The sequence below is a fragment of the Lolium rigidum genome, chromosome 7 (assembly GCF_022539505.1).
Source record: "Lolium rigidum isolate FL_2022 chromosome 7, APGP_CSIRO_Lrig_0.1, whole genome shotgun sequence".
Classification (NCBI taxonomy): domain Eukaryota; kingdom Viridiplantae; phylum Streptophyta; class Magnoliopsida; order Poales; family Poaceae; genus Lolium; species Lolium rigidum.
The window spans coordinates 317,809,283-317,827,689 of NC_061514.1; the positions used below are offsets into that span (position 1 = coordinate 317,809,283).

Below are 18,407 nucleotides of genomic sequence, written 5' to 3' on the forward strand. Positions count from 1 at the left end.
ATGATTAAATTATTATTTTTATACTTTTTTAATAATTCCCCCCTACATGAGCTAGATAACTCATGTTCGTCTTATATGAAGAGATATCATGTGTACATGAAACATATCCTATATGTTGAAGAAATGATGTCATTTTTAGCATATAATTTGCATTCACTTTCTAAATATATAAATATCATTTATTAATATGCAATCAAACTCATAATTATTTCACATGTTTTTAAAAAATAGAAATGGCACACTCATCAAGTCTTTAATGGTTTACGAGGCCCCACACGGGATGTTGCAACTTGTTCTACGAATCTAACCATAACATCTATAATAACAAAAAATGGCGCATTAGGGAGTTTTTCCTATTGTTTATGCTAAAAAAAATGTATAATAACATTTGATATGTAGATGTAAGTATTAAGTCAAGAAATCAAGTCTTCCACTCATATAACGGCAACATTTGTTGTGACATTCAATCAGTAGATATAAGTAACAAGTGAACTTTTCGAACGTTTATACTCATCTAGGGATGTCATGTGTCGTGACATTCCAAGTCAACAGTCAAATGTTTCTACTCACCAAATGATATGATTGTCCTAACATTTGATCGCTACATAAGATTAATCGGACAACTTCATTTATCATGACTTCATATCAATAGGTGTAGTACATCACGAAAACATTATTGGTAGTTGTGGCAGGAGCTAGCTCACCACCATAAAGTAGACGTGGATATATAAGTGTTGTACAGTGTGCGAGCTTACACGGTATATGTAGCGGGATTTTCCCGGTGAAATCTATGTCGATATAATTTGCGAGCTCATGCCTCACATGACTGGGATAATATATTGTAATATAGGGTGAAATCTTGCAAGATATGAAAACTATCTAGATCAACTTTTGGAGTCTATGTCTAACACATGTAGAAAGCCGTGTAATACAAGGCAGAATCTTACAAAAACCGAAAACTAGCTAGATTTATTTTTTAAGGCAACATCCCACACATGTAGGAGGATATACCTGATCGAAAATCTAACAAAGTAAGACTGCCCTACCCTAATAACGAAATACCTAACATTAAATTAATACTTGTAGATTCATTTTGACATGTAGTTTAATAATATAGTAATTTCATGACACATATTGCTATTTTTTTTTGTAAAATGTTGTCAAATTTTAGAACTTATTATTCGCTGACGGAGGAAGGAGCAATGAAAAAAAAGGCGTTTGGATTTACTTCTGCACGATAACTCAACGTGCCAGTTCATCCACACAAAGCGCAGCACAGCACGAACACCTGAACACCAATGCTGCTTCAGAGCTTAGACAAGCGCCTATGCTTCGCCTATTTCAGTTCCATAGCCGCATCACCTTCCTCCGCTCTGTCCCATCGGCGCCTGCGCCTCCTACCCTACCGGAGCCATGCCACGCCCACCAGGTTCTCGGCGAAATGCGCCGCCGGTTCTCGGCCCGGCCCTGCTGCGCAGCAAGACGACGCAGGTGAGCGTGAGATCCGAGCTTTACTATTGTCGGGCGCGGCGAAAATATTAGTTCTTGCTAGGGTCATCTGGTTGTCTTGGTAGAAGGCCGGAGATGCCGTTGTCTCGTATGCTGAACTTTGGTCGGGACCTGTTTGTTTTGGGAATATTCAGTTCACTAGGTGCTTCGAATCTCCTTGGTTAACAAGGGAAGCGCTGTAACTTCAGATGCTTCGTAACGTTAGAGGAACAAAATCGGTTGAAATCTCTCGGTTGAAATCTTTATAGTTTAGCCAAGGAAAATATTGTTTTTGCCCTTTTCATTTTTCCCCAAATGCAAGTTCACAGTTAGATATGCTTCACCTATCCTATCAAAATGAAGCTGCTCACATCGTCCACTGCACAATCTCACTTCTTAAGAAATTGGGAAATTTAGAAAAGGACGTGTTAAGTTCCACATAATTAGCAGAACCGTTGTTCCGTTGTACATGATGCGTCTATCTGCAGCGCCGGAATATCGCCTCCCTCCAAAGGAAATCCAGGAAATCATGGACGTGCCACCGAATCCAAGTTACTATGTCTCCCCTCGCCGAGATAGGATCATGTTCCTGAAACGTAGAGCTATGCCTCCATTGTCCGAGCTTGCAAAGCCTGATAAAATACTCGCTGGTATTCGGATCGATCCCAGTTCTAACGCAAGGAGTCGAATGTAAGTAACATGCCTTTTGTCATCTTGAGAGAGCATGTGATCGTAACCTTCTTGCAGCTAAAGGTTGGCTGATTTCCAGGTCCTTTTATACTGGGATTAGTGTCCATCTGCTGATGGATGATGGAAGTTTGGGTCCAGAGAAAGTGGTCCATGGGTACCCAGATGGTGCAAAGATTAATTTCATAACATGGTATTTTTTTCAAACATTCTTCAATGTAGTATACATGTTTCGTTCCTTTTTGCTCAACCTTGTTTCTTCTTGTATCTGTGGATTTCATTTTCAGGTCACCAGATGGTCAGCACATGGCCTTCACTGTGCGCTATGGAGATGAGGTGATTAGCTGATGCTCTAGATTATGAAATGGGAGCACCATTTCCCAGGTTAATGGGTTGCTGATTCTGTCATCTACTTGATGCGTTTCATGACTCGAGTAGGTGAGCAATGGTAGCAATTTAGCATTGTGGGTCGCTGATGCTGAATCTGGACAAGCTCGTCCACTTTTCAAATCAACAGACATAAGACTGAATGCTATTTTTGAGCTGTGAGTGCCATTGTTTTTTCAGGTGAACTGTCTTTCCGTCTTTTGATTCTCTCATAAATCAACGCTCATCTTGTGATCTTTTACAGATTTGTCTGGGTGGATAATTCCACTCTGTTGGTTTGCACTGTTCCTTCATCACGTGTCGATTCACCAAAGAAGCCATTGATTCCTTTTGGTCCAAGGATTCGTTCCAATGAGCAGAAAAATGTAATCCGGATGAGAGCCACGAAAGAAATGTTGAAAGATTTGCATGAGGAAGAATTGTTCAATTACTATGCAACCTCTCAGTTAGTACTGATCTCGTTGGATGGGATAGTGATGCCAGTAGCCTCCCCTGCTATATATGTTTCTCTTAATCCTTCACCAGATGAGAAGTACTTGATGCTCACCTCTGTTCACCAGCCATATTCTTCTATAGTCTCCTATAAAAGGTTCCCGAGGAAGGTTGAGTTGTGGACAGTTGATGGTAGATTTATCCGTGAAGTTTGTGATCTACCCCTTGCTGAGAATATTCCAATTGCACCTAACAGCGTCCGTAAGGGAAAACGTTTAATCAGGTGGAGGCCTGACATGCCTTCAACATTTTATTGGTGAGTCACAAAAGGCTTAAGTCTTTTAATTTATGACGCACATATACTACTTCATCAACTAAAAAATGTTAATACGGTCAATTCTCATGAGAAAATACTAGGTAAACTCAATCCTGATGTATTCATAGTTCCAATAAATTTATGCCTCTTTATGCACTTGGTGGCTATGTCTCCACTCTTAATAGATAATCCAAATGTATTGCTTATATTTTTTTTGAAATATTCTTTTGAGCTTAGGCTTGGCATTTCTTACTTCTGGATTTGGTGTACTAGTCTGAAACTACATGTGATAGTCTATCTCAAATTATTTTCTTTTTGCAGAAAGGCAATCACTACATTAATGATTATTCATAATACATTAGTTGTCAATATCACATGTGCTTAACTACGACGGATTGCCAGTGTTATTATGTTCTTAATTCACACCTGGTATCTTCGAAGGGTGGAGGCACAAGATGGAGGAGATGCAAATGTTGAAGTCTCACCACGTGATATAGTTTACATGGAACCTGCTGAGCCTTTAAATGGCGAGAAACCTCAAGTTCTAGTTAAACTTGACCTTCGGTATGGGTATTGAACTACTGCGGGACAATACTTTCTTCTCATGATGATGTTACAATGGGGCATTAGTTTAGCTTCGCCTATCTGTTCTTGGAGATAAATTTGAATTTCGGCTTTTAAAGTGTACCTTAGGAAGTTTCTCATAGCTTAGTTTTTTTAACCACGGAATAAAAATACGAAACGTACGATCTTCAGCTGCCCATGTCTATGATACTACAATTCAATGTTTTTGTTAATTCTGCAGAAAGATCTCTTGGTGCTATGGATTGCATGCACTGGTCTATGAATATTGGCACAAGACACGCAGAACAAGAACATGGGTTATCTCTCCTGACTGCAAAGAGTTTAGCCCACGATTATTATTCGATAGATCTTCCGAAGATGCCTACTCAAGTCCAGGTTCTCCAATGATGTGCAGAACTCGTGCAGGCACCCTCGTCATTGCAAAAATTAAGACAAGTGAAGAGACCTACATCTTAATGAAGGGACTGGGTGCCACGCCAAAAGGAAGCGTCCCTTTCCTTGATCTCTTGAATATGTATGCTGCTGATCTCTTTCAATCATTTCTATTGTACCTCGCATTTCCACTTCGCCGCGATTGTCTGAATCTATTATATGGGGCACAACTTGCTTCTTTACAGAACTACGGGAACGAAAGAGCGGATATGGGAAAGTGGCAAAGAGAAGTACTATGAATCTGTTCTTGCACTGATGTCATATTGTCCCGAATGTGAAATCCAGCTAAATCAACTAAAATTACTTATATCAAAAGAGTCAAGAAGTGAAGCTACCCAATATTATCTTAGTATTTGGCCAGATAAGACGGAAGTCCAGTTAACAAGTTACCCCCATCCATATCCTCAGCTGGCATCGTTGCAGAAAGAAATAATCAGGTACAAGCGGGAAGATGGCGTTAAACTTACTGCTACATTATATATGCCTCCAGGCTATAATCCATCAAAAGATGGGCCTCTTCCATGCTTGATTTGGTCTTATCCTGGAGAGTTTAAAAGCAGAGAGGCTGCTGGGCAAGTTCGCCGTTCACCCAATAAATTTGCACGCATTAACAACAATTTTCCTCTTCTTTGGTTAGCTAGAGGGTACTATCTTACTTCATTTTCAAGCATATCTTTTTTGCTATTTAATTTCCCATCATTTCAAAAATGTATCTTATTCACCCTTATACCGCATCTTATCTTACAGGTTTGTTATTTTGGCTGACCCGACAATCCCCATAATTGGTGAAGGAGACCAAGAGGCGAATGATAGGTAGTGACTAGTATTCGACCTATTCAGCTAACCATTTTCTACACTTTTCTGCCCTTGTAAGTTCTGGGGCTGCTATGCTGTAGAAACATTGCACTAACATAGCCCTGCATTAAACACATTTATATAGGTAAAATGTGCCTTATTGCTTTTCTTCAGCAAGAGAAACATGCCTAACTGCTGTGATGAGATACCTAGATATGATGCTTACTTGAAATGCAATCTATTTCTTTCCTAGGTACATCGAGCAGCTAATTGCTAGTGCGGAAGCAGCAGTAAATGAAGTTGTAAGAAGAGGGGTAAGGTTTCTCTTACTTCTTTTCAACACAAATGGTTTCAGATTTGCAAGGCCATCTTTAGGTCTTCATGTTTCCCCATACTTGGTTCATTACCCTCCTTTTGGATTAATTATTTGTATCTGAGCACTGTAAAAAGGGAAATACATTTAATAAAAATGTGATTAATCAAAAAATGCAAAAATAGATATGTTGTCTATTAAGATATGTAATTCAACCCTGTATTACTCTTGAGACCTGTAATTACATAAATTTATCCTGTTCTTCAGGTTGCTCACCGTGACAAAATCGCTGTGGGTGGTCATTCATACGGTGCATTTATGACTGCTAACCTCTTGGCACATGCACCTCACCTTTTCTGCTGTGGAATCGCACGTTCGGGAGCCTACAACAGGACACTTACTCCATTTGGCTTTCAGGTTCGATCTAATGTACAATATATAAATTTGAAGAAGATGACAGGAGCTGTGCTGATTTATTCAAGCAAGGAACCGAACTCAAAAGTTGCATACTTGTCCCAGATGGATTCGCCTAGACACCACAGCACAATACACTTTCAGGTGGACTTGTCTTTGTTGATGTTTCCATGTGTTCTGCTTGCAGAAAGAGGTGAGGACGCTCTGGGAGGCTACCGATACCTATATTAAGATGAGCCCCTTCATTTTAGCTAACAAAATCAAGAAACCAATTCTACTGTTTCACGGAGAAGAAGACAGCAAAGTAACAACAGCAATGCAGGTAAGTAGTAACAGTAGCTTCCGGGGTATTTCAGTTCTGAATGCTTTGTTTGTCCTACAGTTTTAATTGTTATCTAGAACTAAGATATTCCTGGACTTTTGTAGTCAACTCAATTTTACGATGCTTTGAAAAGGCATGGAGCGCCATGCCGCCTGGTGATTCTCCCATTCGAGGGTCACCGATACACTGCAAGGGAGAGCATTATGCATGTAATTTGGGAGACTGATAGGTGGCTGCAGAAATATTGTGCAAGTAATTAAAGCAGCACCCAGCTTGTGGAGTCCAGTGTTGAGAAGACAACACAATCAGCCTTTGAAGCCTTAATGTTGAACTTGACCAGTTTGGTAAGACTTTCTGTCCATTAAGTTAACCTTTTCAATGTGCACAACATTCGCTGGTTCCTGCCTACTGCAACTAGCATGTATCTGAACTATTAGATCTCTTAATTTTGGTGTTTGATGTACTTGCATCTTTTATCTGACTGCATAATCTGTAGGAACTGCACTTCAGCAAATAGTTCAACATTCACATGCTGGTGGCCGCCAGTACATGATTTTGTGCGTGTTCAAAATACATGTTTATATATCGCGACACATTCTTCTTTATTTTGGCTATCTAAGTTCTTGAGCTTGAGACTCAAATATAGCAAGTGCTTCCGTACTAAATTGTGATGTGCTATTCATGTTCATGGTTAAGTCATGAATTTGGTGTCATTTCCTTTTGCAGAGCAACCTTATACTACTGGCCTTGGATCATATTGGCTTAATGAAGTTCAAAAGCAATTCACAATGATATTGCTGGGTTTCCATGCGACACAGAAGAGCACTGTCTCATTCCTTGTCATTCTTGACACTTGTAACACGGCACTCTGAGCCATACTCTTACAGGCCAATAGACACCATTGGTATATCTGTATCTCTATTGTCTGCTTTTCAAGAGCATGGCTTCTCTGCAGTTTTTTTCTTGAATGTTAGAGCATTATACACAAAGTGCTATATCATCAGGATCTGCCAATGCACAAATCTTAGGCCTGAAGACATCAACTCTGTAAAATTCAAGTATGATAAAGCATAGCGAGGGTAAAGTCCAATCCCTTTCTTTTAATAGATTTTGTTTTAGTTAAGATCATTATGATGTATGCTCCCAAACTTGCACTTGTTTTCTGCATTTTATACATGAATTTCTGTGATTCTAAATCTCTAACTCATTTTTGCTGGTATAACTGCATAACAATGGACAATCATATGGTTCTGTGGTATCACAAATTGACCATAACCATATCAGAAATCGCAAAAGGAAATCAGATAGTTTCTTCAGTAAGATGCCGTGTGTAGAATAATGTCCTCACCTTACTACCCTCAGTGCATCTTGTTTGCTTTGGATAGATGCCTGGAGCCTGGTGTTTCTGTTACAGATACCATTCAGATTAAATTGCTCCTATTGGTCCTTCACAAGTTATCTCGTTGCACCATCTAAAAAAACTAGCAAAGAAATCTTATTAAAACACCAAGGAAAAATAATTCTGGCAAAATGTGGTTTAATATTTGAAGTTATTTTCTTGTTTTGACTTCCTTCAACAGTAAAAGCTTAGTGAATGTGAATGTGTCACCTCTAATCGATTGCAGGCGATAGTATTTTATTGGTAGGGCTCAAATAAACTTGGAAGCACTGGTGACATTTTCTTGCTTGACAAATCCTATACAGAAAAACAAAGACTTGTATGACACTGGGTGTTTGATAATATATTGAGCGTGGAGAAGGTCAATTAAGTCTCCATCATCTATGAATAGTTACAAACAGATAAGGCAACTGTTGTACCATGTGAGCTTGTTTCGATGATGCTTGTCAAATAAAATCTGCTTTTTTCTGCTGAGTTTGTTAATGTGGTACACTTAAGGATCAACTAACAATTAAAGATTATTTTAGATAACATGAGACTAACTCAAGCCTAGCTTCATCATCATCCTGTTGCACAAGCACATGATTTGGAGAGCAACAGTAAGTACAACAAGACATCATACTTTGATCTAACCGCACCTAGTATCATAATCAGGTCACCATTTACTTGTGGTAAATGACAAAAAACTATAGTATGCTTTCATTTTTTTGATGGAATCCTATCAATCACACTTCTTTCTTGCCAAGAAATATGACATGGTTTTTGTAGTAAATAAAACTATAGGTCCAGAGCTCTGTTAATTCATTAACAAAATCAAAGTAACGTAAAATTGTAATTTGACACATTAAATGATTAAGTCTTAAAATATAATTTTAGTAAACTCTATTCACTTTGATAATTCTATGATGCTGATTCAGAAGGCTAGCCAGGAGCCTAGAAAGGATAATTGCTTGATCCATGCTAAGATCGAAGGAGGGACATGGATTCTGGCCAAAAAACAATTGTCAGCACTAAATGATTCAGTGTTAGCTTGCTGGCGATTCAAATATTCTTCCCTGAACTTGAACTCTTCTTTAACCTGCAGTTTGAATGTTATTTACCACTCCATTGTGCCACCTGATGAGGGAAAGTCATCAATGTACTTGCATAGCTGTTATTCCATGGGTCATTTCATTTAAGAGGTCGCCTGGAGGAGGCACACCACAAGCACATCGCAGTCATGATATACATGTACATACACGCGTGCGCGTGCACTACACGCGCTATATTCCCGAGTACAGGATTTTTTTGACAGCATTTTAATGTAGGTCGCTGTCAAGGAATCAAATCCAAGCACACATTTTTAGACTTTGTACTACCACACCATTTATTTTGCAGGAGAAAGCCAAATGGTGGTTTGAATTCTCCACAACGACAGAAGCATCTCTGTGTCATAGTCTTGCAAGACTTGTGCAGGCCACACGCCTTTCCATCTGTTCTGTCCATACAAGCAACACCCATACCATTCTGGTACGTTTCCTTCCCCAATCCTCCTTGCAACTTGGCGAGTGGAGATTTCTATCAGATCGCAGCTGAACCTGAACAGTAGCTGCCATAGCCTCATCCAGGGCTTCTCCATGTTGCCCTTATCTTGTTCTCCCGAAGGTATTGCCTTCATCTGAGCAATATCTGTTGATGCGCCTGGGCCATTCATCGCCGAAAGTCTCACCAACCGGTTCAGATCAATGAAGAATATTTGCCCCTGTTTCGATCCTCTCGTCGAAAAGCTCCATTCAGGGTGTTTTCTGTCAGGGGTGCGAGTGAACGGCTGGGACGATGTCTTCCAAAAAAAAAATCAGAATGATTGGCCTCATCTTTTGCAGTTTCTTTGTGTGCAAAGTCAACAAGTCGAAATGGTTCTCATGGGCACCTTTAGTACCTATCTTTTTTGGGTGCCTTCCAATGATTCCCAAAGGCCAAGAAGCCAAGCTAGGCCTAGGAGCACCACTTGCATATCTGATGGCTGTTACTGTCTTACAGTGGCAAGCAAAAGGAGAGGTGATGAGAAGATAGGAGACGCGGCAGCAAGCAAGATCGACAGAGAAAGCAGCCGGTAGGTGCTGCAATTTAGAAAGCTCCAGGGGCACACTAATTTCACCCGAGTCGTCGCGTTTTCGCCTCGATTTGTAGCCTCCTGTTTGGTTCAGACCAATCACTGCCACAATAAAAGGTAGACATTTGGTACATTGCTTGGCTGCTGTGATATGAGATTGTTTCTAAATAGTGACTCACAGCCAGGGTAGTTGCCAGTTGCCTTCACTGGCACTGTATTATTATTAGCCTGAAACTGAGACGTTTCGACTTGTTGCTGTCACTCAATCTATTTCGTACTATTAATTCATTTATCGGTGTCCGTAGTATTTTGGCATTTCCTGAAATCTGGATACGGTACCCAGACCAGGTTGATGTGGTAGGGTTCTGAACCCAGACAGTGGAGAGCAAAGGGCATAATTCCTTGTGGGTTTGGCTTTTATAGTTACAGCAGGGTTATTTTTTTTTCGAGAGTACGCTAAAGGTGTACCATATCTTTATATCTTTATAGAAGGCAGAAGTTTGAGTACAAGAACAGCAACACTCGCTACAAGCAACGAGCGTAACCCCACACAACGCCGGCTACAGACCAAACAACCACAACACAAAGAACCTGTCCTAAGCAACAAACCAAGCCACGTCTTGACCGGCGCGAAGCACCTCCGAAGAGGAACGGCTCCCAAAGGAACTTCCTTGTCAACGCACCATCCGAAGGAGATCAATGGCGGGACTTGGAAGGATCCCAGAAGCTGTCCTCGAGAACATGCCAGCAGTGACGTGCATAGTGCCTTGATGAACTGCCATGGACCGCTGCGACGCCGGATTGAAGCCGCCAAGGACCTGTGCACCGTGTCTTCATACTCGATGTTCCCAACAGAGTTACGACGTCAAAGATGCCGCCATCGAGCCGATCCACGGATCGAGGCTTTCGCCCGAAGACAACATCCAGCTCCAAGCAGGTTATGGGGACTCCGAAACTCCTCGGCGGCGCCTCCAAGGAGGGGAACGATACTCGCGGGCGCCATCGCCGCCGGCCCGACTGAGCCAAGCTAGACTTTCGTCCGAGTCATCGCAAGCCTCCCCAACCCCCGGAACTGGGGCATACCGTCCGTGAGGCCTCGCACCGCCGCCGTCGCAGCCCCTCATCGATGAAGTTGCAAAAACCGCAGAACTCCGAAACACCCACCGCATGGCTGAAGGCTAGGCGAAGACTCCAATTCCGACTCCATCCCGGCGAGGCACCGCAACCTTCACACCCGCCGGCACGAAGCACTGCGGCCAACACTCCCGCTCCTCCGGCTTGGGCTGGGGTAGCCCTCCACGAACGCTGCCCACTCCAGGCGAGACGTCCCTCCCAGCCTCCCCGCCCGCCAGACCCAGATCGGGCCCGCAAGCCCATATCGGGCCCGGGCCGCCAGCTTCCTCTGCCCGCGATGCCGACGAGGAACACCGCAGGAGCGCCGGCCAAGGGGGCGGCGGTCCTCTGCTCGCCAGGGCGTTCACTGGCCGAGGCCTCCGCGCTGCCGCCACCCAACCTGCCGCTCCCAGACGCCCCTCATGACGCCGCCGCACCGCCACGACCTCCCTCCTCGCCCACCTCGCCGGGATCTCCTCTCCGCCCGACCCCTCCGCCATGCGCCACCGGGGACCACCGCACCCAGCGCCGCCGACCGCTCGCGCCACCTGCGCCGTCCTTCGACGTCCCGCCTCCGCACGGCAGGGGACCCGTCGGAGTGCGCCCACCTTCACCCGCCGACTTCGCCGACCGGGCGTGGCCGCCACCGCCGGCGTCAGCGACGGCAGCGGCCGAGGAGAAGGGTGGCGGCGGCTTCTAGGGTTAGGTTTTGGGGACCCCCCCAGAGTCGCCCGTGCATGGCGACCCGGGGGGAGTAATTAAATTACGCAGGGTTATTTTCTCATAACTGAGCAAAAGGAAAGCTCATCTTTTTGTTAACAATAACAGGTGGCTGAGTGATTTATAGAACTGCAGATTTGTGGGGAAATGGTTGCAACCGGGAACAGTTTTAAACACATTTTAAAATGTCAGAAAATTCTCACGTACAATGTCATGCGTCCATCTTGACACGTTACAATTCTATGTGAGCGTTTGACGAAAAACCGATATATTTCATGTCGTGTGTAAAAAAGGCAAAATTCGGTGCTAAAAGAACTCTTCATGAGACATTCCTGTATCTATACTACTTTTTTTTTTAATATAGGACACATAAAAACCTGGTTTCCACGAAACTTGGTGTGTGCACGCACACAGAATATCTAGATGTACGTGCAAATTTTTTGCTCAGATTTTTTAAACATTTTAAAATATTTTTTCTAGCATGTGCACCCAAAGATCACAAGTGCGCCTTGTCCAGATTTACGAGCATACATACACACTGAGAGCAAAATTAACGGACACCCAACAACCAGCTCTAGCCTTTAGTAAAAAAACCATTTCCAGCTACGTTAACCATGGGCATAATTTTTGCATGTTACAATGTGCTACAGAAAATTCAGCATTTCCTAGGGATACTGAACAATCATTCTTACCCATGGTTTTAGCAACAACAAAAAAAACACTTAAGAGTAACCAAGTTTTTTGTGCATCGACGACGCACGTACATATATAGTGCCAGTTGTTGACATTCTACTAACGACTTCAGTTAAAAAAGAAAATCATTCCCACTTACCGTACCAAGTTTTCTCTGCATCGATGCACACGGCATAGTGCCAGTTCGACATTCTCATTCTGTGATTGATGTTGATATCAGAACAAAGGGGAAAAATCATCACACACTAACAGTGCTGAATTAGGTCGATCTACTATCGTATGTAGGAGTACCATGCACCGTACCTTTGGTAAAGTCCAAGCTCTCACTATAGATGCAGACCACACTGCACTGCAGTCCTTTCAGGTGGCAAGTGTGTCGCCATACACATATATTCGGTTGTTCATGCAACATGCAATCACACGGCTAATTAGTTGTAGCTTTCTGATCTTGATCTGCAAGTACAGTCATGCATATATTCAACCGATCAGCTTTATAGCAACAGCAAGTGAAAAAAGGTGAGTTCTGTATATGCGCATATATTGGAGTAGTAGTGTAGGGCGATATGGTTACGGGTGTTTGAACCACTTTACTACTGGTCATATGTCGGCACCAAGAGATTCCAAATGACAATCTTATGGCGACATTGTCATCGTGTGTAACCTTTTTAGTAGAGGATCGATCGAACTCATGGAATGCACTTGGCCGATTTCCTAGCAATGTGCATTGCTGTAAGCCTGTAATCATTTCATACTCCCTACTTGGAGCGTAGAAAACTGTTCCACCGATATACATAGTAAATTGTTCCTTGGGGATATGCTTTATTTCATATGAAAATAATAGAGAAAAACTCCAATTTAATCTACGAAGTTGCTACGGATGTGTGTTTTGGTCACGAACCTGCAAATCATGAATTTTGGGTCACGAAGTTGCCCCGTGCGGGTGTTTTCGTCACTCCGTCAGTTAGTTTGCTGACATGGACAATTGTTTTTTGCAAATTGGACCCTAAATTTGTGTTTCTTCAAATTTTCTAGTCCTCAGTTTAACTTTTTAGGGGGCAATATGCAAAAAAAAATTAGCCACATCAGAAAACTGACATCGGCTGTGACGGAATGACCAAAATGCCCACGTGGAGCAACTCCTTAACCCAAAATTCACGATTTGCATGTTCGCGACCAAAGAACACATCCGGGGCAAAATAATAATCAAAAGCATCACCTCATGTTTCTATACAGTTTCCAGCAACCCATATTCAAACCGGTATTTCGGTACACTTGTTGTTTTCTCAGTTACATGCTTGGTGTATGCATTCCTGTTATATTTATGTGTCCATTCTACTCTGCGTCCCATGCAGAGAAAACTTAATGAAATTCGCTAAGAGTTACTAGATAGCTCCAAGCTAGGGTGCTCCAATCGAATCCGTAGCATTTAGCAACCTACAGTGCGGAGCAGTATTTTTCGTCCTAAAGAAGTGTCCGTATGTATGCAACGGTGCGAACTGAAGGAGTGAGCTCGTCCCTTCCTTATCCCTTCGCTACAGTAGATCGAAGGCGATTCGGCGGCGACCGCGTCCCCCTGGTCCTTCCCCGGCGAGTCCGCCGCTCCCCTTCACCTCCGGCGGCCGTTTCGGCACCGTGAGGTGGAGGGGAGCCCCGGTCCTCGTCGTGTAGCTAGGTAGTGTAGGTCTTTTCCTCGGGGAGGCGGCGCTCGGATGGGGGCGGCGGCTCAAGAGCGGGGAGGTCTACCGCGGCTCCGTCCATCCCGACGAGGCCCTCCGGGGCCGAATCGCGGAGCCTGCGGTGTAGATTCCTGCCGGCCTTTCGGGTCGGTGAGGTTAGGGTTCGCGTTGCCGGCAGCTGCGCCGGCGTGCGAGGGTTTCCTGGGTGTGGTTGGCGAGGCGGCGGCGGCGACCACACCGGAGGATTTTGCTTCCTCGTCCTCGTCTCCGTTGCGGCGGCGCTCCCTCTGGCGTCGGCGGGAGGATGTGGGAAATTTGGGGCAGGAGGATGCCATCTCTCGCTGCTCCTCGGAGTGGCGGCTTCGGCTTCGGCAAGGGGGCCTTGGCCTCTGCACAAGGCGCGTGGGTGGAGGCGGGCGGCTCCGGCGTGGTAGCTTCGCCTTGCCGGCGATGTTTGGAGTCGGGATCGGGTGCGTTCCGGGGCCCTCCCCGGCCGACGAGCCACAGAGAAGACGGCCCCTGTGGCCATACATGAGGCTCTCTGAAGCGCTGATGCGCGATGAGGCGCGCCCGATTCAGGGAAGGATGGAAGCTCGGCCCCCGCTCCGGCGAAGCTCCGGTGGATCTGGTGGGGGGTGGCGAGTGCGGGTGTTGGGCGTAGGTGACTCCGGGGTCCTGACTGTATTTTTCTGTCTTCCGGGGGCCTTTTCGCAATTGTGCAGGGACATGTGTCCCTTCTGCTGTTTACCTTGTCTTAAGCATCCTGTACTGCTTTGGTTAATATAATGGTTGCTTTGAGTCGCAAAAAAAAAAAAAAAAAAATGTATGCAACGGTGCCACCAACCAACCCTAGCTAGCTGGATCTCTTCCCGATGAATGACGACACTGTGAACTCATAAGGTGCAACAAAGGGCACGGGCTGCTGGGGCTCCCTGCTGGCATCGTGCAAGCACACTTGGTTGTACACAACAAAGTTGCCTATACTTCCTCCGTCTACAAATAAGTGTACACGCGAGTTTTTCAAGATATATTATGAAATGGAGTAAAAATACATTAGTAACATGCATCTCTCCTCTTTAATTCTTTGACCTCCAATAAGCTAAATGCATGTAGAAAACAAGAAGAATATGTGGTTACTATTATTGAATTTGATTTCCATGCAATGAGAGAGATGCAATTAAAGTGCATTGAGAAGATAGGAGTACACTCTTTTGTGGACAAAGTTTAGGGCTAGATGTCCACTTATTTGAAGACGGAGGGAGTATGGCATTTGCGTAGCTATATAGTAATAAGGTTCGGCGATGCATTTGCAACGGTCATTGTATGGCCCACCTGTTAGTTGCTGAAAACTTTTAAGTCAAAAATAGGGGCGAACTAGCAACCCCATATTAAGTGTACTTTTAAATAGTTGTGTGAGATCCACGAACTCATATATGGCAGTATTTTTTTTGTCGCAAGTAAAGATTAAACCGGACGATGCCCGCCCATATGCCCTTTCATACATAGTTGTCCAACATGTGCATACATTTGTATTATATAGTGAAGCAAACATAGAAGGTGGCATGTAAAGCTAGGTACCGACACAAAAGTTGCATGAGATAGTCGAATCCGATGTGTTGCATTATCATTTTTTTAATCTTCATTATACTATGTATCATCGACTATACAATAATGTTGAACTACTCTCATGCGACCCAATTGTCAGTTAGTGTTTAATTTAAACTGGTTATGTTGTACTACCAACATTTTAAACGGTTGCGTGAGATCCACAAATTCATATTGTACTACCAACACTTTAAACGGTTGCGTGAGATCCACGAATTCATATATGACAATATGTTGTTGTCGTAAGTAAAGATTGTACCGGACGATGCCGCCCATATGCCCTTTCATACTCATCTGTCCAACAATTGCATCTATTTATATTATATAGTCGATAACATAGAGACACATAAAGCTAGGTACTGACGCAAAAGTTGTGCGAGGTAGTCGAATCAGATGTGTCGTATTATGATATTTAATCTGCATTATATTAGGTTTCATCGGTAATTATAATTGTAGAAGTCACTGACAACAATGTTGAACTACTCTCGTGCAAACCAATTGTCAGTTAGTCTTTGCTTTAAACTAGTTATATGTACTACCGGGGGCACCTTTAAATGGTTGCATGAGATCCGCAAATTAACATCTGGCAATTTTTGTTGTTGTTGTAAGTAAAGATGCACCGGAAGATGCCGTCCATATGCCCTTTGTTCATGTTGTCCAACATATGAATCTATTTTTATTGTATAGTAAATAAACATGAAGGCTAGGTATCGATGCAAAATTTGCACGAGGTACCTAGTTGTATTATCGTTTTTAGTCTTCATTATGTTATATATCATCTCTTATATCAACTATAACAGGTGGTTGCAATAGTGTTGAACTCCTCTAGTGCAACCCAAATGCCAGTCAGTGTTTACTTTGAGCATGTTATATTGCACTACAATCACTTTATGATAAAAAAAAGTGTGTTAGACACAATGTTATCGATCAACCCTTCAATAGTAGAAGTAATCGACGTAGTCGTTGTGTTTGGTATTCAAAATATGAGGTATTTTATTACCAATGTCATTGAATTCTCGTTCATATATTGTCATATAATTGATCATTTAGATTTAATTGTAGCCATGAAGCTTTAAGACTCTACCGTATGTTCGGAATCTATTCCCGAATAAAGAGAGGGCTTCACTGAAATAGTGGGCAAACCCAATTTTCCACCATATATTCATATGATGAATCTACCTATATATTTGGTTCGGCTGTGTGCATCTGTTGATGCAGAGGTTGAGGCATTTCCCATTTCGAAAAGACCTAGATATTTGGTGTTACGCTAAGACTAGCCACCAAAATTGGAAGATTTTCTAAGAGCTTTCTCCTAGTTTACTCTTTGATAAAAGATTATGTCATGTGTCACTAGCGAGGGGACCCTGAGTCACCCATAACACCCGAGGGTCCCACTTGCTAGTGACATATATCAGAAGACGAAATCAATACACACCATATATTAAAACTTAACAAACAATTGACCAAAATTAGGTGAATCTTTTGCTTGCCCGTGATATCAATGTTCTGTTGGTAATAATAAATATGAACTAGAGTATTATACAAACATGAAAAGTCATAACAAAAACTAGCAAGCATCCAGATTTGATCATATATTTTGGTGATAACCAATAACCTCTTAGCATATGTGAACTTGAACTAGGGTATGTTGATTAAAAACTTGCATCAAGCATTGTAAACATGAGATACTCTTTGTTCTCGCTATCTCAGGTCAGAAGAAGAGCTTTACACTTTGCATGAGATATTCTCTCTTTCCAATATATCTCTAATTTATACTTTAAAAGTAGCACGCATAGCATAGATTCTGCACACAGCCGAAATAATAATTTACATATTTGTGTGGACATGCATACAGTATATACTCATACAGTTCTTGACACAAAAAGGAAAATAAGACTAAAATTCTCGCTGTCTCGGATAAAGATTATGGAAGAATATATCGTCCGGTCATCAAAGCTTTTGGCACATATTGAATTGGACAAGCAAATCATGAGTATATAGTGTTTAGTTTTCACGCACACAAATATCATTAAATTGGCAGAATCAACCATTTTAGGATTTTCACAATTGTGATCCACTGTTTTCGATTTTGCCATAGTTTGCTCTTCTGGCGACTTTTCATTGGTTCGCTGCAAAGAAAGAGAAGCTTGTTCTAAAATTAGTTAACATACAGTATCATATTCAAAGAAGTTTTCTTGTTGCCCCAAATGCTATGATGAGTATGGATCCTGTTTGGTGTGTCGGTTAGCCACACGCACCGGTCTCTCACATACACCCGTGGTCGCTGTCGCACTGGAGGTGGGCGTTGCGTGTAGTGCGCGTGCCCGCGGGGCGGCGGCGCGTGCCCACCACGCACAGATGCGCCACGTCGGCCGTCCGTGCGCCACATATATACGAAGTCAGCTAGAATCGTATTTCCCGATGGAGAGCAGTCGCAGAGTCGTATGGATCCAGTAGGCGTCAAATTCGATCCACCAGGCATTGCCTTGCACGCCAAAGCTACTACCTCGCCGATCGAAGTTTCAGTCCATATTTTCTTCGCTCTGTTTGTGTTTTTGTGCGTGCGCCTGCTTAATATATCTCTAGCAACCTAGAGCTGCAAAGTCTTAATACGGTTGTCAGCGCCACCGGGATTCCATGTACGTCGGTCATAGATACCATATATACATGCACACGGCAGCTAAAATGGATTTAATTATTCACCCTTCATATTTCCTCTGTTTTAATTTACCTCCCGTTCTAAGTTTAGTCAATATCAAAATTTGTGAAGTTTGAAAAAAATATCAACATTCATTATACAAAATGCATGTTATATGAAAATATATTTAATGATAATTCCAATATAATTGATTTTATATTATAAATATCGATACTATTTTTTATATATGTTCGATTAAATTTTACAAAGTTTAAATTTGACTAACCCATATAGCCCTAG

General features: G+C 42.7%; 1 protein-coding gene across 7 annotated transcripts; it reads left to right on the top strand.

Annotated features, from left to right (window-relative positions):
- Nucleotides 1–1,260: 1,260 nt before the first annotated feature.
- LOC124673704 (probable glutamyl endopeptidase, chloroplastic) lies at nt 1,261–9,966 on the top strand. Of its 7 annotated transcripts, none has more exons than XM_047209732.1 (16): nt 1,261–1,491; nt 1,977–2,178; nt 2,258–2,368; nt 2,463–2,511; nt 2,614–2,720; nt 2,807–3,310; nt 3,752–3,880; nt 4,116–4,409; nt 4,513–4,971; nt 5,075–5,140; nt 5,376–5,436; nt 5,703–5,852; nt 6,037–6,171; nt 6,276–6,515; nt 6,898–7,250; nt 9,590–9,966. In XM_047209732.1, exons 1-14 carry the CDS (start codon nt 1,299–1,301, stop codon nt 6,429–6,431), a joined length of 2,616 nt encoding a protein of 871 aa, XP_047065688.1. In that variant the 5' UTR covers nt 1,261–1,298; the 3' UTR covers nt 6,432–6,515; nt 6,898–7,250; nt 9,590–9,966. The 7 variants fall into 7 exon arrangements, with proteins under 7 accessions (XP_047065688.1, XP_047065689.1, XP_047065687.1 ...); XM_047209733.1 differs by having other exon boundaries at nt 6,898–7,075; nt 7,176–9,966; XM_047209731.1 differs by having other exon boundaries at nt 6,898–9,966.
- The last annotated feature ends 8,441 nt before the right edge of the window (nt 9,967–18,407 follow it).

Coding starts and splice junctions, on each gene's coding strand:
- LOC124673704 (XM_047209731.1), top strand. CDS start 1,299: ATGCTGCTTCAGAGCTTAGACAAGCGCCTATGCTTCGCCTATTTCAGT. Junction 2,369..2,462: donor AAGATTAATTTCATAACATG/GTATTTTTTTCA, acceptor TTTCATTTTCAG/GTCACCAGATGGTCAGCACA. Junction 3,311..3,751: donor ATGCCTTCAACATTTTATTG/GTGAGTCACAAA, acceptor GTATCTTCGAAG/GGTGGAGGCACAAGATGGAG.